A 25,754-nucleotide genomic window follows, 5' to 3' on the forward strand; every position below is an offset into this window, starting at 1 on the left:
GTGAATCTGTCACTCTGAATCTCTGTGTCTCTCTGTTTCTGAGTCTGTGTTGCTGTGTCTTTGTGTGTCTGTGTCTTGCTGAATTTGTCACTCTATCTGTGACTCTAAGTCTGCATCCCTCTGTGTCTCTCTCACTCTGTCTCTATCACTCTGTATTAATGTCACCCAGTCACTGTGTCGCTATGCCTCTGTCTGTATCTCTCTCTCTTTTTCTCTCTGCTTCTCCAGCTCTGTGTCTCTCTGTCTCCATCAATCTATGTATCTGTGTCTGTCACGCTGTGTCTCTGTGAATCTCTAACTCTCTCATGCTGTATCACTCTGTCTCTGTGACTCTGTGAAACTGAATCTTTTTCTCTGTATCACTGTCACTGTCTCTCTGTCTTTGTTACTCTGTGACTCTGTGTCTGTCTCATTCTGTGACTGTGTCTCTGTGTGTCTGTATCTCAATGAATCTGTCACTCTATCTCTCTGTGACACTGTGTCTCTGTCACTACAGGTCTCTCTGTCCCTCTACCCCATCAACCTATGTCCCTGTGTGTCGGTGCCCCCATCATTCTGTGACTCTGTGTTTCTCTGTCTTGGTGTCTCTATGTCTCAGCGTCTCTGTGTCTCTCAGAGTCTGCCTATCTCTGTGTCCCTGTCTCTGTGTGTGTGTCTCTGTGTCTTTGTTACTCTGTGTCACTGTAACCTGGTGTTTCTATGTCACTGTGTCTCTGTATCTCTCTCTCATTCTCTCTCTCTCCATCAATCTATGTCTCTGTCTCTCTATCCCCATCAATCTGTGTCTCTGTCTCTCTGTGACTTTGTGTCTCTGTCACTCTGTGAATCTGTGTCTCTCTGTCTGTGTTTCTGTCACTCTGACTGTCATGCTGTGTCTCTGTGACTCTAACTCTGTCAAGCCATGTCACTCTGTCTCTGTGAAACTATCAATCTTTTTTTCTGTATCACTGTGTCTCTGTCACTCTGTGTTTCTGTGTCTCTCTGTCTCTGTGACTTTGTGTTCCTGTATTCCTGGGTCTCTATATCTCTGTCTGACTCTCTATTTCTCTGTCACTCTGCACTATTGTGTCTCTGTGTGTCTGTTTCTGAGTGCCTCTCTGTCACTGTGTCTCTGTGACTTTGTGTCCCTGTATTCCTGCGTATCTGTGTGTTTCCGTGTCTCTGCATCACGCTGACTCTGCGTCTCAGTATCTCTGTGTCTCTATCACTTTGTGATTCTGTCATGTCATGTCTCTGTCTCTGTTTCCCTGCCTCTCTGTGTCACAGCAACTGTATCTCTGTCATTCTGTGTCACTGGGTCTCAGTGGCTCTCTCTCACTCTGTCACTGTGACTCTGTCACTCTGGGTCTCTGTCTCCCTGTATCTCTGTGACTCTACGTCTCTGTGACTCTTTGTCTGTGTCTCTGTCTCTGTGTCTTTGTCACTGCATCTCTGTCTGTCTCTCTGTTTCTCTCTCTGTCCATCGATCTATATCCTTGTGACTCTGCATCTCTGTGTCTCTCTGTCTCTGCACCTCTGTGTCTCTGTGACTTTCTGTCTCTTTGACTTTGTGTCTCTGTGTGTGTCTCTGTCACTCTGTGCATCTGTGACTCTGCATGTCTGTGTCTCTCTGACTACATCAGTCTGTGTCTCTGATTTTTTGTCTGTGAGTCTCTGTGTGTGCCTGTGTCTCTGTTACTCTGTGTCCCTATCACTCTGAATCTGTGTGACTTTGTCTCTGAGTCTCTGACCCTCGCGCGCGCGCGTGTGTGTGTGTGTGTCTCTCTCTGCCTCTCTGTTCCTGTCATTCTGTGACTGTGTCTCTGTCCCTCGTGTGTGTTTGTGTGTGTCTCTCTCTCTCTCCCCCCCCCTCCCTCTCTGTTTCTGTGTCCTGGTGTCTCTGTCCCTCGTGTGTGTGTGTGTGTGTGTCTCTCTCTCTCTCTCTCTCTCTCTCTCTATCTCTCTGTTCCTGTCATTCTGTGACTCTGTGTCTCTGTCCCTCGTGTGTGTGTGCGTCTGTCTCTTTCTCTCTCTCTCTCTCTCTCTCTCTCCCTCTCTCCCTCTCTCCCTCTCTCCCTCTCTCCCTCTCTCCCTCTCTCCCTCTCTCCCTCTCTCCCTCTCTCCCTCTCTCCCTCTCTCCCTCTCTCCCTCTCTCCCTCTCTCCCTCTCCCCCCCCCACTCCCCTCTGTTCCTGTCATTCTGTGACTCTGTTTCTGTGTCCTGGTGTCTCGGTGTCTCTGTGTCTCTGTATATCTCTCTCTCTGTTTCTGCATCTTTGTCTCTTTGTTTCTCTGTGACTGTGTCTCTGTCACTCTGAACCTCTGTGTCTATGTCTCCCTGAATCTGTTATTCTACCTCTCTGTCTCTCTATTCCCATCAATCTGTCCCTGTCATTCTGTGACACTATTTTACTTTGTCTCTGTGACTCTGTGTCTCTCTGTCTCTACATCTCTGACTCTCTGTGTCTCTATCACTCTACACCTCTGTGACCTTGTGTCTCTGTATCACTCTGTGTCTCAGTGCCTCCCTGTCACTCCGTCTCGGTCACTTCGTCTCTGTCACTGTGACTCTGTACCTCTAACACTCTGTGTCTCAGTGAACCTGTATCTCAGTATCTGTGTCACTCTGTGGCTCTGTGACTTTGTGACCCTGTAAATAAGAACATGAGAAATAGGAGCAGGAGTCGGCCATCTGACCCGTTGAGCCTGCCCCGCCATTCAACGCCATTCATGGTTGTGTCTCTGTGTCTTTGTGTGTCTCTGTATCTCTCTGTCCCTGCATCTCTGTGTCTCTATGTCTCCATCACTCTGTTTCTCTGTGACTCTTTGTCTCCGTCTCTGTGTCCGTGCGTCTCTGTGTTCCTGTGTCTCTGTCACTCTGTGTCTGTGTGTTTTTGTCACACTGTCACCTGTGATTGTGTGACTCTGGGAATCTACCTCCCTCAGCCTTTCCACCAGCATCTTCCTGATATCTCTTTCTTCACCAGTCAAGGCCATGGACACTGCTGCACAGATCATATGCACTATCCACTCACCATGGTCTCCTCAACGCTGGGGATATCTCTCAGCCGGTTTCAGCCAGTGACCGTTCTGCTGAACACCTCTGTTCAGTCTCTGACATTCCAGGCATCTGTCATTTTAATTTGCTGTTCCATTCCCACCCTGAGCTCCCCCATGTTCGCTGATCAAGCTGGAAGAAGTGAGTCTCCCCCTCTGACAAGGAGCATAACACTGAGATTCAACATTCAGGCGTCCTAGTGTCATATCACATACATGGAGTCATAGAGCATTATAGCACAGAAACAGACCCTTTGGCCCATCTGGTCTGTGTCAAGCTGTTACCCTGCCTATGCCATCACCCTGTATGCGGTCTGTAGCCCTCCATACTCGAGAGAAGGTTCTTGGAAAACTGAAAGTTCTGAAGGTAGATCAGTCACCTGGACCAGTTGGTGTACACCCCAGAGATCTGAAAGATGTGGCTAAAGAGATTGTGGAGGCATTAGAATTGATCTTTCAAGAATGACTAGATTTTGGCATGGTTTCAGTAGACTGGAGGAGATTGCTGAGGATCTGGAGATGACCTTTGCGTCATCAATCGGGACAGGAGAAGTACCAGAGGATTGGAAGGTTGTAAATGTTGTTCCCTTGTTCAAGAAAGGGAGTAGAGATAACCCAGGAAATTATAGTCCAGTGAGTCTGACTTTAGTGGTGGGCAAGTTAGAAACATAGAAAACCTACAGAACAATATAGGCCCTTTGGCCCACAAAGTTGTGCCAAACATGTCCCTACCTTAGAAATTACTAGGCTGATCCGAAGCCCTCTATTTTTCTAAGCTCCATGTACCTATCCAAAAGTCTCTTAAAACACCCTATCGTATACGCCTCCACCACCATTGCCAGCAGCGTAAAAAACTTACCCCTGACATCTCCTCTGTACCTACTCCCCAGCATCTTAAATCTGTGTCTTCTTGTGGCAACCATTTCAGCCCTGGGAAACAGCCTCTGACTATCAACACGATCAATGTCTCTCATCCTCTTATACAACTCTTTGTTGGAGAAGATCCTGAGAGGCAGGATTTATGAACATGTGGAGAGACATAATCTGATTAGGGATAGTTAGCATGGCTTTGTCAAGGCCAGGTCATACCTCATGAGCCTGATTGAATTCTCTGAGTATGTAACAAAACACATTTGTGAAGGTAGAGCAGTGGATGTAGTGTATATGGATTTCAGTAAGGCATTTCATGCAAGGCTCATTCAGAAAGTAATCGGGCATGGGATCCAAGGAGATCTTGCTTTGTGGATCCAGAATTGGCTTGACCACAGAAGGCAAAGGGTGTTGGAGATGGTTCGTATTCTGCATGGAGGACAGTGACCAGTGGTCTTCTGCAGGGATCTGTTCTGGGACCCCTGTTCTTTGTGATTTTTATAAATGACGTGGATGAGAAAGTAGAAGGGTGGATGAGTAAGTTTGCTGATGACACAAAGGTTGGAGGAGTTGTGGAGAGTCTGGAGGGCTGTTAAAGGTTACAGTGGGACATTGATAGGATGCAGAACTGGGCTGAGAAGTGGCAGATAGACTTCACCCCAGGTAAGTATGAAGAGGATCATTTTGTTAGGTCAAATTTGAAGGCAGAATATAACATTAATGGTAAGGCTCTTGGCAGTGTGGAGGATCAAAAGATCTTGGGTCCATGTCCATAGGACACTCAAAGTTGCTGTGCTGGTTGACAGTGTTGTTAAGAAGGCACATGATATGTTGGGCTTCATCAACCGAGGGGTTGAGTTCAAGAGCCGTGAGGTAATGTTACAGCTGTATAAGACTTTGGTTAGACCCCACTTGGAGTACTGTGTTCAGTTCTGGTCAGCACATTACAGGAAGGATGTGGATCTTGTTGAGAGAGTGCGGAAGAGATTTACAAGGATGTTGTCTGGATTGGTGAGCACACCTTATGAGAATAGGTTGAGTGAACTTGGCCTTTTCTCCTTGCAGTGATGGAGGATGAGAGTTTTAAGGTGCTTGGAAATAGGTACATGGGGGATGTCAGATGTAAGTTTTTCACACAGAGAGTGGTGGGTGCATGAAATGCTGTGCCAGTGACGGTGGTGGAAGCAGATACAACAGGGTCTTTTAAGAGCCTCTTAGATAGGTACATGGAACTTAGTAAAATAGAGGACTCTGTGCTAGGGATATTCTTAGCAGTCTGTAGAGTAGATTACATGGTCAGCACAACATTGTGGGCCGAAGGGCCTATAATATGCTGTAGATTTTGATGTTCTATGTTCAAATACTTACATATATAGTCCCTTAGAACACCTTCCAATAACTTTCCCTCAACTGGTGGGAGACTCACTGGCCTAAAATTTCCTGGTTTATGTTTAGAGCCTTTTTTTCAACAGTGGAACAACATTGGCCATCCTCCAATCCCCGGTTCCAGTCCTGTCACAAAAGATGACTTAAATATCTCTCCTAAGGCCCCGGCAATTCTGCATTTTCCCCCCATAAGGTCCGAGGGAACACCTTGTCAGGCCCTGGGGTTTTAACTGCTCTGATCTGGGTGGAGAAGAAGGTGTTTGGCACTCTCAGGACACTGAATACAGGACCTGGGAACTCATGCAAACACAATTGGAGTTTTGTGTGTAGTTCCAGCTAGAGGAAGGATGATGTAAAGCTGGGGAGAGTGCTGAACAAATCATGAGTATATTACTAGGGCAGGAGGGCTTGAGTTATAATGAGAGGCTGGATAGGCTAGCGGTTTTTACCACAGTCGTGTAGGAGGCTCAGGGAGGTTTATAAAATTATGAGTAGTTCAGTAAGGTTCCAGAGCTGGGGTGTCTAAAACAATGGGAACATTTTTAAAGCATCTGAGGGGGAACTTCTTCATCAAGAATGCTGGGTACTATATATGGAATGACTTGCTAGAGGCAGATACAATTAAAATGGGTACGTCCATGGATAACAATGGTTTATAGGGATTGTGTTAAACTTGGGTAATGGGACTAGTTCAGGTAACTTGGTCAACATAGATATGCTGGGCCAAAGGGTCTGCCTCTAAGCTGTTTTCTATACTGTATAATGGCTCTGAAACATTCCCTTATATTAGACATGTGCATCTCTGTAGCCACAACTCAAATCCTTAGCCAGAATCATGATCGTACCCTTTGCCTTCTGCATTCTGAACCCATTATTGAAATATATGGAGAACCAAAGTACACAAGACAGCAGGGATAGAAAATGTTGGAATCAAGAGGTAAAAAATCAATGTGCTGGAAGAACTCAGCAGGTCAGGCAGCATCTCTGGGGGAGATGGCTAGTGTTTCGGGTCAAGACCTTCATTCAGGACTGAGAGTGAGGGGGAAGACAGCCATTACAGCAGGTGAGGGAGAGGGAGGGAAGAGCTGGGAAATGAGAGGTGGATCGAGGTGAAGGGGCAGATGGAGTTTGGTGTAGGAGGGAGGGGTAGATATAGAGACAAAAGCTGAGCGATGACAGGAGGGGACTGGAGATGTCAGTAGTGCTGGGGATGATATAGAGAAGCTGAGCAGTCATCAGTTGTTCTACCAGATGACTACAAATGTCATTAGAGCTGGAGATAACAGTAGGACCAGTGATGATATAGAGGTGTGACATGTGTTAGTACCAGAGAACTGCAGATGTCACTAGCGCTTGGGGTGTCACTAGGGCGGGGGGATGATACAGAGGGGCTGAAGGGTAACAGTTGCTGGTACTAGAGGACTGTACTAGAGCAGAGAATGTCACTAGTGCTGGAGGAGTCACTAGCACTAGGGGTGTCACTAGTGTGGGGGGTGCCACTAGTGCGGGGAATGATACAGAGGAGCTGAAGTGTGACAGGTGCTGGTACTAGAGGACTGTACTAGTGCAGAGAATGTCACTGGCACTGGGGATGATATAGAGAGGCTGAAGGTGAGTGATGTTACCAGAGGCTTGCAGAGGTCGTAGAGAGTCAGAGAGAACTGCAACACCAAACCAGGCCCTTTGGCCCATCTAGTCCATGCAAAAACCATTTAAACTACCTACTCTCATCAACCCGCACTGGGACCATAGCTTTCCACACCTCTACAGTCCATGTACCGATGCAAACTTCTCTTAAACATTGAAATCAATCCCACAGCACCACTTATGATGGCAGCTTGTTCCATGCTCTCACGACCCTCTGAGTAAAGACGCTTCCCCTCATATTCCCCTTAAACTTTTCACCTTTCATCCTTAACACATGTAATCCTACCCAACCTCAGTGGGAAAAGCCTGCTTGCATTAACCTAATATATACCCCTCATAATTTTGTATACCTCCATTAAATCTCATCTCAATCGTCTATGTTCTAAGGAATAAAGTCTAACCCAACAGACATGGGCAAAACCCTTGTAAATTGTCTCTATACTCTTTCACTCTTGTTTACGTACAAACTGTAGGTAGGTGATGAAAACTGCACACAGTATTCCAAATTAAGCCTCACCAACATCTTATATGACTTCAACATAACATCCCATCTCCTGTACTCAATACATTGAGCTATGAAGGGCAATGTGCCAAAAGCTTTCTTTATGACCCTATCTAACTGTGACATCAATGTCAATGATATATGAACCTGTATTCCCGGATATCTTTGTTCTACTGCACTCTTCAATGTCCTACCCTAGTTGGTCCTGCCAAAGTGCAAAACCTCGCACTTGTCTACATTAAATTCCATCTGCTCCCCCCCCCCCCACCTCCCCTCCTTCACCATTTTCCATACTCTCTTCCCTCTCTCGCCTTATCTCCTTGCCTACCCATCGCCTCCCTCTGGTGCTCCTTTCCACACCCACCCCCCCCCCCTCACTTTTTCTTTCTTCCATGGCCTTCTGTCTCTTTCAATCAACTTCCCTGCTGTTTACTTCACCCCTCCCCTCCAGGTTTCACCTATCACCTGATGTTTCTCTCTCCTCTCCCCCCCACCTTTTAAATCTACTCCTCAGCTTTGTTTCTCCAGTCCTGTTGAAGGGTTTCAGCCTGAAACGTCAACTGTATTTTTTTCCATGGATGCTGCCTGGCCTGCTGATTTCCTCCAGCATTTTGTGTGTGTTGCTCGGATTTCCAGCATCTGCAAATTTTCTCTTCTGTGTGACTTATATATCTGGTCTCTTAGAATACATTCCACTAGCTTTCCCACAACTGGTGGGAGACTCACTGGCCTATAATTTCCTGATTTATGTTTAGAGCCTTTCTTAAACAGTGGAACAACATTGGCCATCCTCCAATCCTCTGGCACCTCTCCTGTCATGAACAATGATTTAAATACCTGTGCTCGAGTCTCAGCAAATTCTGCAGTTGCCTCCCGTAGGGTCCAAGGGAACACTTTGTCAGGCCCTGGGGACTTATCCACCCTGATTTGCCTCCGGGTAACAAATACTCCCTTCTCTGTCATCTGTATTGTGTCCATGAAGTTGATGCCACTTTGCCTCACTTCTATAGACTCTGCGTCCATCTCCTGAGTAAATACAGATGAAAATAATTCATTTAAGATCTCCCCCATCGGTTTTCGCTCCACCATTCTGGTGTTCCAGAGGACCAGTTTTGTCCCTTGCAATCCTTTTGCTCTAAAATATCTGTAGAATCTCTTAGGATTCTCCTTCACCTTGTCTCTAGAGCAACTTCAGCTCTTTTTTCAGCTCTCCTGATTTCTTTCTTAAGCATTTTCTTGCATTACTTATTCTCCATAAGCACCTCATTTGCTTCTACCTGCCTAGACTGCTATGCACCTCCTTTCTTTTCTTAGCCAGAGCCTCAATATCTCTAGAAAACCAAAGTTCCTTTCATTCTGGCAGGTACATACAAGCCTTGTACTCTCAACATTTTTGAAGGCCTCCCGCTTACCAAATACACCTTTGCCTGAAAACAGCCTGTCCAGTCCACACTTACCAGATCATTTCTGACACTATCTCAAAATTGGCCTTTCTCCAATTTAGAATCTCAATCTGTGGACCAGACTTTTTGCATATTTACTTTGAAACTCGTGGCATGATGGTCACAGGATGCAAAGTGTTTCCCTACACAAACTTCTGTCATCTGTCCTGTCTCATTCCCTAATAGATCCAGTATCGCTCACTCTCTCGTTGGGACTTGTACTGATGAAGGAAACTATTCTGAACACATTTGGTAAACTATCTCATCTAGATATTTTTACAGTATGGGAGTCCCAGTCAATATGCATAAAGTTAAAATCACCTACTATAATAATGTTGTGTTTCTTGCAACAGTCTGTGATCGCTGTACAATTTGTAATTCTAAATCCCTAGGTCTGTTAAGTTTTCAGTCATATAGCCCCATTTACATGCATACTTTCTTATTTCTTAATTCCTCCCATAAAGCCTCAGTGGTTGAGTTCTCCAGTCTGTCCTGACTGAGCACTGCTGTGACATTTTCCCTGACTGGTAATGCCACCCTTCCTTCTTTAATCCTTCCTGCTCTGTCACATCTCAAACAACAGAACCCCAGAATATTGAGCTGCCAGTCCTGCCCCTCCTGCAACCGAGTCTCACTATTGACTACAATATCATAATCCCAGTTGCAGTTGAAAAAGTTTTGCTTGGAAGTTTATAGAAATATTATTAAATTGGAAGTAATGCAGAAACAATTTACAAGGATGTGGTCTGAATTCGAGGGACTGGGATTTTTATTTAGAGATACAGCGTGAAACAGGCCCTCTCAGCCCAACCTCCTGTATCACACTACGACCCTAGCCTAGTCGCAGGACAATTTACAGTGACCAAGTGACCTACTACCCAGTATGTCTTTGGACTGTGGGAGGAAACCGGAGCACCCGGAGGAAACACATGCAGTCACGGGAAGAGCATAGAAACTTCTTAAAGAGCATGCCAGAATTCAAAGTTCAAAGTAAATTTATTATCAAAGTACATATATGTCACCATCTACAACACTGAATTTCACTTTCTGGCAGGCATATTATTCTATAGAATAATAAACATAATATTTGAGCTCTGAACTCTGATGCCTCAAGCTGTATTACGCTACGCTGCCCTGGCATCCTATGGTGTCACCCCACAAATTACAGAGATTGAATGGACTGTTTTCCTTAGAATGTAGGACACTTAAAGGGCACAGATTTGGTCAATGTGCACAGCCTCTCCCCTAGGGTTGGGGAATCAAAAAGCAGAGGGCACAGGTTTAAGGTGAGGGGCTTGGGGGGTAGGAACTTGAGGGGCACTATTCTTTATACAGAGGGTGGCCAGTACATGGAACGAGCTGCCATTAGTGGATGAGGCAGGAACATTAACAACTTAAACAAGTGGATGAGGCAAGGTGAAGCCTTTCAGCTACAGCAGAATCACTCTGTTCAGTGTTTCGGGAAGGTGACTCACCCAGGCTTTCTCAAGGTAAGTAAGGAATGAATGATAATTCTGCACATTGTTGGCTGTGCCCAGAACCTGGGGCTGAAAAGAGAAGTCTCCCACTGTCTGCCACTCCTGGTGTTCTGGTGTATGGGCCACTCTGTTCACCATTCAACATTCATCCACACCTGGCCACGAGAGCATGGGGAGGGAGCGTTGTTTTCACAAGAATAAGTTTATTCTAACTTTCCGTTACTACAATGCTGTAAAACAACTCAGAGACTTCAATCGACATGTGTTGCTATGGTAACTAGGCCTCAGGCGCCACCCACTCCGAACTCCACACCTGTTCCGGGCAGAGCCAGCACTGCTAAGGAGGCAAAGCTGTTGGGCACAGTGACTTACTATGTGGAGCTGTCGGTAGTCGCCCAGGCCAGAGGCACTGTTCCATTTGAACCAGAATGGCATCCTCCTGTTGTGTGCTGAATCCTACTGCAAGGCGGTCAGCCCATGTGCTGGGCTGGTTGTTCAGAGGCCACGTGTATGTGATGAGGGCTCCACCCTGACCAAAGATGTACATGGTGCCAGCTGTGGAGAGAACACAAACAAACAAAACCCAGTTAGACCAGGACACCTGAGTGGACCAACCATTGCTCTGAGCAGGAACATTTTTACATGGTGTGTCAGTTTAAATGTTTATATGTTACAAAGATTCCAACTATGTGGCAGCAAAGCCTAATTAAATTGCACGGGAGCATTTCAGTTACTGCACGACCACACACCTGTACAGCTTTGAAGGAACAGTGACCGGGACTGTGTTGGAAATCTCCTGGACAGTGGCTGTCTCTAACCCACACTGTCCCTGCCCTTTAATTCTCATTACAAAAATATGTTTATTGATTCAAGATCCCAGAATATTAGATGCTATTTTTGGTACAGAAGTGTAAAAGAGAATTAAGTAATTGTTTGTTTCTGGATCCAATGTAGCACAAAAAACCCCACAAAAGATAACGAACACAATAATAATGATAACATTACAGGGTCCTGCGGCAGTTTAACTCAATCTGATTACTTACACAGGCACAATCGAGGCAAATGTCATTCACCAATATCTTGCTTTAAGATATAAAAGAAACCATACAAGACCGATCCAGTTCTAGAGTCATAGCCCTACACATTATATTACGATTGATATATCGTTACAGACGGGGCAACCCACAGTAACTGTCCAGATATACTATTACAAGATAGACATGCAAGAACAACTTACTTAACAGATGTAGCCATTCCAAACATGCATAACTTACAGAAAGCATCAGTGAAAAACACCAGAAATATGCTGAATTAAAAGAGGAGATTGAAAGACTTTGGAACAGGGTACACATAGTCCCGCTAGTAATATCTACAATTGGTATCATCCCAAAGGCACTACACAATAACATTAAACAATTAGGCCTACAACAGCAATATTAGAAACCATAGAAAACCTACAGCACATTACAGGCCCATCAGCCCACAAAGTTGTCTCAAACACGTCCCTGCCTTAAAAGTTACTAGACTTCCCCATAGCCCTCTATTTTTCTAAGCTCCATTTACCTATCTAAAAGTCTCTTAAAAGACCCTATCGTATCCACCTCCACCACCGTTGCCAGCAGCCCATTCCATGTACTCACTACTCTCTGAGTAAAAAACTTACCCCTGACATCTCCTCTGTACCTACTCCCCAGCACCTTAAACCAGTGTTCGCTTGTCCATTTCAGCTCTGGGAAAAAGCCTCTGACTATCCACACGATTAATACCTCTCATTATCTTGTACACCTCTATCAGGTCACCTCTCATCCTCCATCGCTCCAAGGAGAAAAGGCCAAGTTCATTCAAAGGCAACATGAGTGAATCTGCAGATGCTGGAAATAAATAATCCCTCTCATCCCTCCCATCCCTCCCCACCGACCTCCCTCCGGGCACTCATCCCTGCAAACGGAAGAAGTGCTACACCTGCCCCCACACTTCTTCCCTCACCACCATCCCAGGCCCCAGACAGTCCTTTCAGGTGAGGCACCACTTCACCTGCGAGTCAACTGGGGTGATATACTGTATCCAGTGCTCCCGATGTGGCCATTTATACATTGGGGAGACCCGCCACAGACTAGGAGACCGTTTCGCCGAACACCGGTACTCAGTCCTCCAGGAGTGGCGGGACCTCCCTGTGGCTACACAGTTCAATTCCACAGACCGCTCCCACTCCAACATGTCTGTCCATGGCCTCCTCTACCGTCAAGATGAGGCCGCGTGCAGGTCGATGAAGCAATACCTTATCTCCCGCCTGGGTAGCCTCCTACCTGCTGGCATGAACATCCAATTCACAGACCTCTGTTGATACCCCTACCCTCCCTGCTTACCCCCATCTCTATCTATTATTTCAGTCTGGTTCTCTTTCTCTCTCTTCCCCCCCCCCTCACTATAATCTCCCCCCCCCCAGCCCTACCTTTCTTTCTCTTTTATTTCCCGTAATTCTTCACCTTCCCCCTAACCCATTTCCCTCCAACCTATCTCTTCCTAGCTCTCTACTTTATCCCTCCCCCCACTTCTTATCCCCCCTTAACCATCCCATGTTACTTCACGCCTGATGAAGGGTTTCGGCCTGAATCGTCGTCACTACCTCCTCCCATAGATGCTGTCTGGCCTGCTGAGTTCTGCCAGCATTTGGTGTTTTTATTTATTGCCAAGTTCATTCAACCTATTCTCATAAGGCATGCTCCCCAATCCAGGCAACATCCTTGTAAATCTCCTCTGCACCCTTTCTATGGCTTTCACATCCTTCCTGTAGTGAGGCGACAGAACTGAGCACAGTACTCCAAGTGGGGTCTGACCAGGGTCCTATACAGCTGCAACATTACCTCTCGGCTCCTAAATTCAATTCCACGATTAATGAAAGCCAATACACCGTATGTCTTCTTAACCACAGTGTCAACCTGCGCAGTTGCTTTGAGTGTCCTATGGACTCGGACCCCAAGATCGTTCTGATCCTCCACATTGCCAAGAGTCTTACCATTAATACTATATTCTGCCATCATATTTGATGTAAATCTTCAGAAAGACACAATACTAAACACCACTAGAAGAGTCCAAAAGTTCGTAGCAATTCAGAAATGAGGGTGCATGGCTATTCCTGTACCTCAGGTTTTGCCAGCCTGAGCTGAGAGAAAAAGATAATAAAAAAATACATTAAATATAAATACACAAGATAGCTTATATACATAGATTGATCATATGTTGAAAAAGTGACACTAGGCACAGGAATGTCTGAACAATATGTGACTCTGACAGGAAATGGAGGTGGCGGGGGGTGCAGGGGTGGGTGAGTGGGTGAGCTGCTGATCAGAATTACTGCTTGGGGAAAGTCGCTGCTTTTGAATCTGGTGGTCATGGCATGAATACTATGATGTAAAGTGGGTGTGAGTGTTACAAGTTCTGAAGTTGATAACCATCTCTGTCTTGTTGACTATGTGAATTGTGGACTATGGACTGTATTGGACATCTCCCTGACAGTGACCACTTCACTCTGTTCTCTAACCCACGCTGTCCCTGGTCACCTTCAGGGTACCTGTGGACACTGTGTTTCCCTCTCCACAGTTACTTGGGCAGAGACATACCCCTAGAACATTGCCAGGGAGTCCGGCCAGGCAGAACCCTCCACTGCTCACTTCCAGGACTCATGACTAACTATCCTAGGCTGGGAAAGGATACGGTCCAGTCCATGTCTGAGGCAAACCCTCCCCGGCATTGAGTACATCTATACAGAGCACTGTGGTGGGAAAACAGCATTCATCAGGGACCCCCACCAACTAGGCTATGCTGTCATCAGGAAGAAGGTGCAGGAGCCTCAGGATTTGCACCACCAAGTTCAGGAGCAGTGTTTACCCCTCAACCATCAGGCTGTTGAACCAGAGTGGATAACGTCATTCAACTTCACTTGCCCCATCACTGAACTGTTCGCACAACCCATGGACTCACTTTCAAGGACTCTTCATCTTATGCCCTCAATATTTATTGCTTATTTATTTTTTTATATATTTGTACAGTTTGTTGTATTTTGTACATTGTCTGTCCTGTGTGTGGTGTTTCACTGATTCTATTGTGTTTTTTTGTATTGACTGTGGATGCCCACAAGGAAATGAATCTCAGGGTTTACTCTGAGCTTTGGCCTTTGGAATTTGAGGTATAGGAGGGTTTTGGTGTGTGTCTGTGAGTGAATGTTTCTGAGTGACACACACTGACATTAGTGACTTTCTCTCTCTCGTTCTGTAGGGGAGCTGTACGTCGGTGGACTCAGCAAGGGTATGTTCAACAACCTCCCCAAGCTGGTTGCCTCCCGAGAGGGCTTCCAGGGCTGCCTGGCCTCCATCGACCTCAACGGACGCCTGCCGGATCTGATCGCCGACGCCCTCCATCGAGTGGGGCAAATCGAGAGAGGATGTGGAGGTACAGTGCTGGGGGTTGACGAGAGATGTGTTTGTAGCTTCCAGTTGGTGATACAGAACTTGATCAATTCCACTAGTGACATGATAGAGGTGCACAAGATGGTAAGATTGGACAGCCAGCGACTTTTTCCCAGGGTAAAAATAGCTAATATCAGGCAGCATAATTTTAAGTTGATTGGAGGGAAGTATAGGGGGCATATCAGAGGTAAGATTTTTACACAGAAGACCGGTGGGTATGTGGAATGCACTGTCAGGGGAAGCAGTAGAGGCAGGTACATGGATGATAGAAAATGGAGTGTTCTGTGGGAGGGAAGGGTTAGGTTGATCTTGGAGTAGGTTAAAAGGCTGGCACAACATTGTGGGCTGAAGGGCCTGTACTGTGCTGTAATGTTCTATGTTCTAAGCAAGATCTCAATGTTAGTTCCATATGGATTGAGGAATTTTGCCAGCCTTTGAAAGGTTAATCTGAAATAGTTGAATTAATGTGACCTAGAGCATCAAAGAAATAGGGAAATCTCACTCACTGGGCAAGGTGGGGTCAGGGACAGGGTTGGGTTGCCAGTGGAAGGTTATGTGGGAGGGATTGGTTGCTGATTGTGGGATCTTGCTGAGTATGGGGGCTAGGGATTGGGTTAGATTGTCAACGCAGGGTTTTGTGGGAGGGAATGGTTGCTAATTGTGGCATCTTGCTCTGCACAGGAGTGAGGGTGAGGGAGCTGGGTTAGGTTGTCAAAAGGACATCACTTTTTGTTCTGGGCCATGGGCTGTAACGCTTGTGTGCTGGAGGTAAAGAGCGGGCACAGGGAGGGAGGGAGTACATCAAGCTCACAGAAGGAGAACAGACTGACCTGGACTGTTGCCTGGGTGGGACACTGTGCCCACCATGAGTCCCAGCAGCAGCCCACTGCCCCTCGAAGAGCAGTGACAGTAAACCACAGGGGGCAGATCCATGTGGGTGGAGTCCATGTGCAGATCTGGTCAGATCATTACAGGAAGGGGGGGGATGGGGAGAGGGTGCAGAAGAGGTTCATTAGGATGAGTGTGAGCTATAACAAGAGGTGGCACAGGCCTGTTTACTGTCGAGAATCAAAGGCTCAGGCAGACCTGACAGAGATTTATAAAATTTTGTGATGCACAGATGGAGATGGCATTCAGAAAACTGTTCACAAAGCAGAACTACTCAATGCTGGAGACCATGCTTTCCAGGAGAGAGGTGGTTTAAAGGGAATGTGCGGGGGCGGGAAGAGTATTTTTACAAAGAGTGGTGGGTGCCTGGAACATGCTGCCAGGGCTGGATCTAGAGGCAGATACGATAGAGGTGTTTACAGCTGTTAGACAGACACATCAATATAGAGGGAGATGGACCGTGTTCAGGGAAAGGAGGGATATGGATCATGTGCAGGGACTGGAGGGAGATGGACATTTTGCGGCGAATGATGGGTTATGGACCATGAGCAGGGATGGTGGGAGATGAACCATGTGCAGGGAATAATTGGATAAGGATATTGTGTAGGGAATGGAGGGAGTTGGACGGTGAGCAGGGAATAATGGGATAATGACCATGTGCAGAGAGTGAAGGGAGATGGACCGTGTGTACGGAATGGAGGGAGATGGACCATGTGTAGGGAATGATGAGTTATGGATCATGAGAAGGGAATTTTGGGAGTAGGATACTCTGCAAGGATGGAGGGAAATGAACCATGTGCAGGGAATGGAGGAAGATGGACCATGTGCAGGAAATGATGGGATAAGGACACTGTGCAGAGAGTGGAGGGAGATGGACTACGTGCAGGGAATGGAGGGAGATGGACCATGTGCAGGGAATGGAGGGAGGTGGACACTGTGCAGGGAATGGAGATGGACCATATACAGGCAGACTATAGGCCTTACCTTCAGTGAGCCCTTTGACAAGGTCCTGCATGGCAGGTTAATCTGGAAGGTTAGGTCATGTGGGTTCAGGGAGAGCTAGTGAGGTGGATTCAGAATTTGCTCAATGATAGGAAGCAGAGGGTGATGGTTGAAGGTTGATCCTCCGACTGAAGCCTTGTGACTAGTGGGTTGCCCCAGCGGTCAGTGTTGGGATCTCTGTTACTCACTATTTTTGTGAATGTGAACATACATGGCACGATGAGCAAGTTGGTTGATGACAGTAACTCAGGAGTTTTGACAGCGAAGCAGGTGACAGTGAATTCCAAAGAGATCTTGGTCAGTCAGGGAGATGGGCTGAGGAATGGCAAATGGATTTCAATTAGATGCGTGTGAGGTGAGGCATCTTGGACAGACAAACCAGGGTAGGACTTATAAATGGCCGGGTACTGGCGAGTGTGGAACAGTGGGACCTGAGAGTACAGGGACAGTTTGCTGAAAGTGAGCGGGTAAATAAGTCGGATGGTGAAGAAGGTGTTTAGCACTCTGGCCTTCATCAGTCAGGGCGCCGAGTTTAGCACAAGGGAAGTAATTTTGAAGTTATACAAGTTGGTGAGGTCATGCTTGGAGTGCTGTGTACAGTTTACGTCACCCTGTCACAGGAAAGGCTTTGTCGAGCTGGAGAGGTGCAAAAGAGATTTACAAGGATGCTGACTAGACTCGCGGTTATAGGGAGAGGTTGGCCACACTGGATCTTTATTCCCTGGAGAATGAAGGGTGACCTCATCGAAGTTTATAAAATCATGAGGGGTGTGGATAAGGTGGATGGTCACAGTCTTTCCCCAGGGTCAGGAGTCCAAAACCGGACCGCACAGAGAGAAAGAAGGGAGAGATTTAAAAGAGACCTGAGAGGTAACTTCTCTGCACAGAGGGAGGTGAATGAGCTGCCTGAGGAAGGGGCCAGGGTGGGCCATATTGTTCCATGGTGGGTGAAGGGACTGTTCCTGGGCTATACTGTTCCATGGTGGGTGAGTGGGCCTGTTCCTGGGCCATACTGTTCCATGGTGAGTGGGCCTGTTCCTAGGCCATACTGTTCCATGGTGAATAAGGGACCTGTTTCTGGGCTATACTGTTCTATGGTGGGTGAAGGGACTGTTCCTGGGCTATACTGTTCCATGGTGGGTGAGTGGGCCTGTTCCTGGGCCATAATGTTCCATGGTGAGTGGGCCTGTTCCTAGGCCATACTGTTCCATGGTGTGTAAGGGACCTGTTTCTGGGCCATACTGTTCCATGGTGAGTAAGGGACCTGTTTCTAGGCCGTACTGTTCTATGGTGAGTGAAGGGCCTGTTTCAGGGCCGAACTATTCCATGGTGGGTAAGGGGCCTGTTCCTGGGCCATACTGTTCCATGGTGTGTAAGGGACCTGTTTCTGGGCTATACTGTTCTATGGTGGGTGAAGGGACTGTTCCTGGGCTGTGCTGTTCCATGGTGGGTGAATGGGCCTGTTCCTGGGCCATACTGTTCCATGGTGAGTGGGCCTGTTCCTGGGCCATACTGTTCCATGGTGAGTGGGCCTGTTCCTGGGCCATACTGTTCCATGGTGAGTGGGCCTGTTCCTGGGCCATACTGTTCCATGGTGAGTAAGGGACCTGTTTCTAGGCTGTACTGTTCCATGGTGAGTAAGGGACCTGTTTCTAGGCCGTACTGTTCCATGGTGGATAAGGGGCCTGTTTTTGGGCCGTACTGTTCTATGGTGAGTGAAGGGCCTGTTTCAGGGCCGAACTATTCCATGGTGGGTAAGGGGCCTGTTCCTGGGCCATACTTCCATGGTGAGTTAAGTACTGGTCTCCCCCATGACATCTCACTCACCTGCAAATTCCTCTCCTCTGCAGGCCCCAGCACCACCTGCCAGGAGGACTCGTGTGCCAATCAGGGGACCTGCATCCAGCAGTGGGAGGGCTACACCTGCGACTGCACCATGACATCCTTTGGGGGCGCTCTCTGCAACTACCGTGAGTACAGCGGCCCTCCTGTGAGCCAAATCGGCAGGGAGCAGCCACCCTTCCATAGTGCTACCTGCCCTCATGGGCAAACTTTCACAGCCTTCAGACTGTGCAAGGAAAGAACAATGGGACCCTCTTTATCGCCCAGGGAGCATCCAGCCTACCATGGCGACAGGCCTGAGGGTTGTGTGGGAACCATTGCAACTCTTTTAAACAGAACCAAAAGCAAGTTGCTGATTTCCCCTCTCCATCTTGGCGTGTCACATTAGTAGTGGCTAGCTTGACACTATTGTAGCTCGGAGTTCAGAGCTTCAATTCTGGCACCCTCTGGAAGCCTGTTTGCACATTCCTTTCCATGGGAGATTCCTCAGGATGCTCCATACTGGTTCGAAGGTTAATTGGTCACTGTAAATTGTCCTGTGGTTATGCTAGGGTTAAATCGGCGTGTTGCTGAGTGGTACGGCTCGAAGGGCCAGAAGGGCCTGTTACACACTCTCTCTCGAAATACAAATAAATCTCCCTCCAAAGTGAGAGGCTGGAGAATGATGCTCCCCTCAGCGTGATGTGAGTCCCACTGTCAACTTCCACCTTTGAATGTCCTTGGTTTGAGCGTGCACCTTGTCCTTTCACGGTTTGGTGATTCGAACAATAGACTGACTTCTTTTCGGCTGCGTTCCTGACCGTGAGCTGGCCAGGTACGTGTTGTGCTGTTAAAGAGGGACAGGGCAGACGTGGAGTTGCTGTGGGTGTTCAGACCAATTGCTGGGCAATTGCTGAGTGATGGCACACAGCAGTGGTGTTTCTGTGGAATGTTCATTATAATCAGTTTGATGTTTTAATTGATTGCAATTCAGCCGGCTAATTGACTTTCAGGCCACTGTGGGGATGGTTCGGTGTTGTTTATCTATACACAGACAGACAAAGGCACTCACTGGGTGCAGGAGCTGTTTTAGATCATGTAGGCGAGGAACGGCAATCTTTCTCTCTACGTATCTCTGTCTGTCTGTCCCACCCCCTCTCTCTCACTCTCCCTATCTGTCCCTCTCTCTCTCCCCCTCACCCCATCTGTCTCTGTCCCTCTTTCTCTCTGTCCCTGTCCCTCTTTCTCTCTGTCCCTCCATCTCTTTCTCCCGCTCAGCCTGTGTCCCTCTCTCTTTCTCTCTGTCTGTCTCTCTCTCTTCTCTCTCTTTGTCTCTCTCTTTCTGTCCTACTGTGTCTTTGTCTATATGTCTCTCTCTCTGTACGTCTCAGTCTCTTTGTCTTTCTATCTCCCTCCCTCCCTCTCTCTCTCTCTCTGTCTTTTTCTCTCTGTCACTCTGTTTCTTTGTGTGTCTGTATCTGTCTTTTTGTCTTTCTGTCTCCCTCTCTTTTACAGTCTCTCTGTCTTTGTTTGTCTCTCTCTCTATCTCCCTTTCTGTCACACTCCCTCCTCCCCTCCCTCTCTTTCACCTCCCCCAACTTCTCTGTCCTTTCTCTCTCTTGCCCCCAATCTCTTTCTCCCTGTCTCTCTCTCTCCCTACCCCCCACCCCCACTCTGTACTCTTCTCTCTACCTTCGAGTCTCTCCTGGTTGTTTGCCTGTAGTCACATGGTCTGTGAGAAGATGTGGTGGTAATGTACAAATGGAAATACCCATTCCTCAGGGTGGACACATGCTCTGGCGCCGACCCCAGTTTGGTGGTCAGTCTGTGGCTGTCAGTGGGACGAAAGAGTGAGGCACGGGTGTCCGTCCGTCCCTCGACCCTGGGGATGTCCATAGTGGGGCAGAGACCCTCACCAACCCTCACTGGGGTGGGCACAGTGAGCCCCGAGCTGTCGAGAGCCTGACTCCGGACTATTATGGTTATGAGATTCTGGGGTGAAACTCTGAAAAGGGGTAGGGAGGGAAGGTGTTACTAATTTTGATACAGCATGGTCTGGGGGGGTCAATCGCAGTTTGCCGAGTGACATTGCACTCCCCACGTCATCACCTCTATCACCATGGGCAGGAGTGGCCCTTCTGCCTTCTCCAGCTGTGCCAGTCTTGGAGGGTCTGTCCTCCAGCACTGGACCCTCTGCAGAATGAGGTGCCTCTTTAATCCTCTGCCTTGCCTTCTCCTCTCACCACCGGCCTCAGTGATTCTGGCTTCACGAAGGCCCAGGCCTTTCGGTGCGTCACACAACTTCGAAAGTGGTGCGGGGATGTGAACTTGCAGAATATTGTTGCCGGACTAGTTGCACTCTGCTTCGTGCTGTGGAGTACACTGTCTTGTGCTGTGTGTGTGATGATATTGAGTGTACTCTTCTGGAGTCCTAGCTAAAAAGCAGAAGAATCTACCAGTACCCTCACTGTCGGGAGATGATACCACTTCTAATGATGTTTCAATTCACATAATCACGTTAGTGTCTTCACTGAAGACAGTAATCACCTCTTCAAATGGTGAGTCCCATCTCCCAATCAGGGAAGAGGTACTTACGGCCAGCCAAGCTGTTTTTTTTAAAGCATTCTCTTTGAGGAGTGAAATCTCTAACAGATGATAATTCTACAAAAGATTTCCAAAACACAAGTACCATCCTTACAAAACACCAATTGTCTGTCACAAGAAGCAGGCGATTTGTATTGGCTTATTGTCTATGATGTACAGTGAAGAGCTTGTCTTGTGCACTGTTCAGAGATGAGGAAGAATTCCTGTAGCCAGAGGGTGGTGAATCTGTGGACTTCATTGCCACAGATGGCTGTGAGGTCAAAACATTGAGTATATTAAAAGGTTCTTGGTGAGTTAGTGTGTCAATGGTTACAGTGAGAAGATAGGAGGTTGGGGTTGAGAGGGATGATAAATCAATCTTGATGGAATGGTAGAGCAGGTTTTATGGGCTGAATGGCCTATTCTGCTCCTGTACCTTACAGTCTTCCTATTGTCTCATGGACAGAGATACACTGAAAAGCTTGTCTTGCACACTATTCATACAGATCAGATCATTACAGTGTATTGAGGTAGAACAAGGTAAAACAATAACAGAATGCAGAATAAAGTGTTACAGTTACAGAGAGAGTGCAGTGCAGGCAGACAATGAAGTGCAAGATCATAACGAGGTAGATAATGAGATCAAGAGTCCATCTTATCATACTAGGGATCTGTTTGAGAGTCTGCTAACAGCAGGTAGAGGCTGTCCTCGAGCCTGATGGGATGAGCTTTCGAGCTTTTGCATCTTCTGCTCAATGGGAGAGGGGAGAGGAGCAAATATCTGGGGTGGGTGGGGTCTTTGATTACACTGTCTGCTTTACTGAGACACTGCAAAGTGTAGACAGAGGGGAGGCTGGCTTTTGTGATGTGCTGAGCTGTGCCCACAACTCCCTGCGGTTTCTCGTGGTCACGGATAGAACAGTTGTTGTACTGAGACGGGCTGGATCTGGACAGGATGCTTTCTGTGGTGCGTCAGTATGAATTGGTGAGGAGAAATGCCAAATTTATTTAGCCTTCTGAGGAGGTACATCTGACCAGAGGTGCCTTTTTGGTTGAGGCCAATCTGCAGTTTCATCTCTGTAACACTGAACAACCCTTTATTTATATTGATTTTTAATTGGTTCATCTAGTAATGACTCGTCTGGCAGTAATATTGTTTCTCCTCTTGAGATTATTCAGATTAAGATTAATTTATCAACGTGTGCATCGAAACATAGAATGAAATGTGTTGTTTACGTTAAAAACCAACACAACCTAAGGATGTACCAGGGGAAGCCTGCAAGTGTCACCACACATTCTGGTGCCAGTGTGGCATGCCCACTATGTTCAGCAGATCAAGACAGAAACACGCCAAAATGACAACAGCAAAACAAGCCCTTTTACACACGCACACAGACATCCCACTCTCAGGAAAACGTCCAACTCCAGGTGAGGCCTCCAACTCCAGGGCAAACATCCAACTCCAGAACAGACCCCCAACTCTTGCACAGACCTCCAACTCTGGTACAGGCCCCCAACTCTTGCACAGACCTCCAACTCCAAAGAAGGCCTCCAACTCCAGGGGTAAATGTCCAACTCCAAAACAGACACCCAACTCTTGCACAGACCTCCAACTCTGGGACATACCCTCAACTCCAGGGCAGGCTTCATCTCCAGGACAGACCCACAACCCGAAGGCAACCTCCAACTATAGGGAAGACCTCCAACTCCAGGACAGGTATCAGGCCTGCAATCTCCCTCAGGGCTTTGACATTCAGATTTCCTTTGGACTTGGCATTTTGTTTGTCAGCCCCTGGACTAATGGATGACAGGACCCCAAACACGAGGCTTGACCCTCCTCACAGTGACCAATGCCCAGAAGTAGGCGGGGTGTCATGGAGAGGAAAATGGCAAGAATGGGAGAGGCTAGTGAGCACTGGAGGAAATGGTTACCCTCATTGTGAGTCAGTGCCCCTGGGCAAAGGGCAGTGGCCAATGGTGGGCCATGGAAAGGAGAGGGAGCAGTTGGTGAATGAGGGGCCAGCCCTTGAGAAGTGAGGACGTGAGATGGTGTGTTTGGAACTTTTGCATACTTCCGCAGGCACCCAGTTCCTGAAATTTGCATTCCTGTTTGTTATGAGACATCTGTCCCAGAGCCTCTGACAGCAACAGAGGGATGCCACAGAACATTGGATACAAGTCAGAGTCAGGTTTAATATCACTGACATATAATGTGAAATTTGTTGTATTGGGGCAGCAGTTCAATGCAATAAATAAAAACAGTTTATTTGTGTTAAATAAGCTGTTCAAAAAAGAGCCAAAATAGTGAGGGAGTTCATGGGCTCATTGTCCAGAAAACTGATGCTGGAGGGAGGGGAATGAGGTGTGAGGTAGTGTTCATGGGTTCATTGTTCAGAAATCTGATGGTGGAAATGTGTCTGTGGATGTGTGTATTTGAGTATGTGTGCGTGTCTTTGTGTGCACGTGTGTCTGTGGGGATGTGTGTGTGTGTGGGCCCCTTATCTAAGAAAGGATGTGCTGATGTTGGAGAGGGTCCAGAGGAGATTCACGAAATGATCCTGGGATTGAAAGGGTTAATGCATGAAGAGCATTTGATGACTCTGGTCTGTACTCACTGGAGTTTGCTCACATCCTCAGACTGTGTTGGTCGTTGACACAGAAGACACATCTCACTGTATATTTCAATGTATATGTGACAAATAATGCTGATCTTTCACCTCTAAACTTGACCGTCACGTTAGCTGCTGGCCCGAGCTGTGGAGAGTGGCTGTCAGATCATAGACTCAGTCCAGTGGGGATGGAGGCTCTTCAGCCCATATGACAAGGTACTATCTGCTGGAGAGAAGGGAAGATTGCGGGGAAAGAGAGAAAGGACAACAGGTACCTTGTTTGGCAGATCAATCATCATAACAGAGTTCAGAAACAGGCCCTTTGGCCAACTGGCCCATACTGACTGAGCTGAACCATTCCCATTAGCCTTCATGTGGCCCATATCCCTCTCAGCTGGTTCCCAACCATTTTTTATGTCCAGGGAGCCCAGCTTGGGAACCCCTTTCCTATCCAGGTATCTGTCCAGGTGTTACTGAAGTAAATGATCTGAAGATCCACCCTGAGCCCATTACAAAGAAGGCGGAACAGCAGCTATAATTCATTATTGCTTGAGGAGTTTGAGATTTGGTACATCACCAAAGACTCTTGCAAATTTCTGCAGACGTACCATGGAGAGCATTCTAACTGGCTGCATCACCATCTGATATGGGGGAGGGGGGCACTGAACTGGATCAGAAAAAGCAACAGAGGACTCAGCCAGTCCCATCATGGGCTCTAGACTCCCCAGCATCAAGAATATCATCAAAAGGCAATGCCTTAAAAAGGCAGTGTCCATCATTAATTGACCCGCATCACCCAGGTCATGCTCTCTTCTCATTGCTACCATCAGGTAGGAGGTACAGGAGCCTGAAGACGCACACTCAGCGATTCAGGAACAGCTTCTTTCCCTCTGCCATCAAATTTCTGAATGGACAAAGAACCCATGAACACTACCTCAGTATTTTCTTTTTACTGTTTTTTTTTGCTGTCTTTCTGTGCTACTTATTTAATTCATATGCAACATACATTCCTAATTGTAACTTATTATTATGCATTGCAATGTGCTGCTGGCACAGAACAACATATTTCCTGGCATATGCCAGTAATATTCAACCTGATTCAGATTCTGAATCTGATGTTGAGAGGTTGAGCAAGCTGAGGTGTTTCTCCTGAGCAAAGGACGATGAGAGCTGACTTAATAGAGGTGTACAAGATGATAAGAATCACAGATTAACTGGGCAGCCGGAGATATATTAACAACATTTAAAAGACTCCTGGATAGGCACCCAGATAGGAAAGGTTTAGAGGCACACATGCCAAATGTGAGCAAATGCAACTGGCTTAGACGTGTTGGGAGCTGGACCCTGTCATGATGGAGTGGGCTTCAGAAGCCTGTTCTGTCCCTGTTCCATGCAGCAGTACATAAAGTATTCTATCCTAAAGCTGCTGGAGGTGTAGGACTCACTGAGATTTAAAAGCTCCTGAACAGGTGTACGAATAGGAAAGGTTTAGAGGGAAATGGGCCAAATGCAGGAAATCCGAATGAGAGTCAGGTTTAATATCACCAGCATATGTTGTGAAATTTGTTGTTTCTGTGACAGTGGTACATTTCAATACATAATAATAAAAACTGAATTACAGTAAGTGAGAGTGTGTGTGTGTATAATCAAATAAATAACACAAAAAAAGTAGTGAGTTAGTGTTCATGGGTTCCATGTCCATTCAGAAATCACATGTCAGAGGGGAAGAAGCTGTTACTGAATAGTTGAGTGTGTGTCTTCAGGTATCTGGTGTTGGGGTCCTTAATGATGGATGCCACCTTTTTGAGGCATCGCTCCTTGAAGATGTCCTGGACACTACGGAGTCTGGTGCCCATGATGGAACTGACTGAGTTTATAACTCTCTGCAGCTAATTTCAATCCTGTAAAATGACTCTCACCCAACCCAACCCAGAAGGGGAGGCAGCCAGTTAGAATGCACTCCACAGTACATCTGCAGAAATTTGCAAGTGTCTTTGGCAAACTATCAACGCTTCTCAAACACCA

At 47.1% G+C, this 25,754-nt stretch overlaps 1 protein-coding gene across 2 annotated transcripts in view; it reads left to right on the forward strand.

Annotated features, from left to right (window-relative positions):
• LOC132384107 (neurexin-1-like) overlaps window positions 1-25,754 on the forward strand; it is a 1,241,271-nt gene that overhangs the window by 589,581 nt on the left and 625,936 nt on the right. For both annotated transcript variants that reach the window (XM_059955449.1, XM_059955450.1), the window contains 2 exons: window positions 14,636-14,809; window positions 18,567-18,686. In XM_059955449.1, coding sequence (XP_059811432.1) covers window positions 14,636-14,809; window positions 18,567-18,686 — 294 coding nt within the window. The remainder of the gene's footprint in view (window positions 1-14,635; window positions 14,810-18,566; window positions 18,687-25,754) is intronic.

The sequence above is a fragment of the Hypanus sabinus genome, chromosome 31 (genome assembly GCF_030144855.1).
Source record: "Hypanus sabinus isolate sHypSab1 chromosome 31, sHypSab1.hap1, whole genome shotgun sequence".
In the NCBI taxonomy this organism is placed as follows: domain Eukaryota; kingdom Metazoa; phylum Chordata; class Chondrichthyes; order Myliobatiformes; family Dasyatidae; genus Hypanus; species Hypanus sabinus.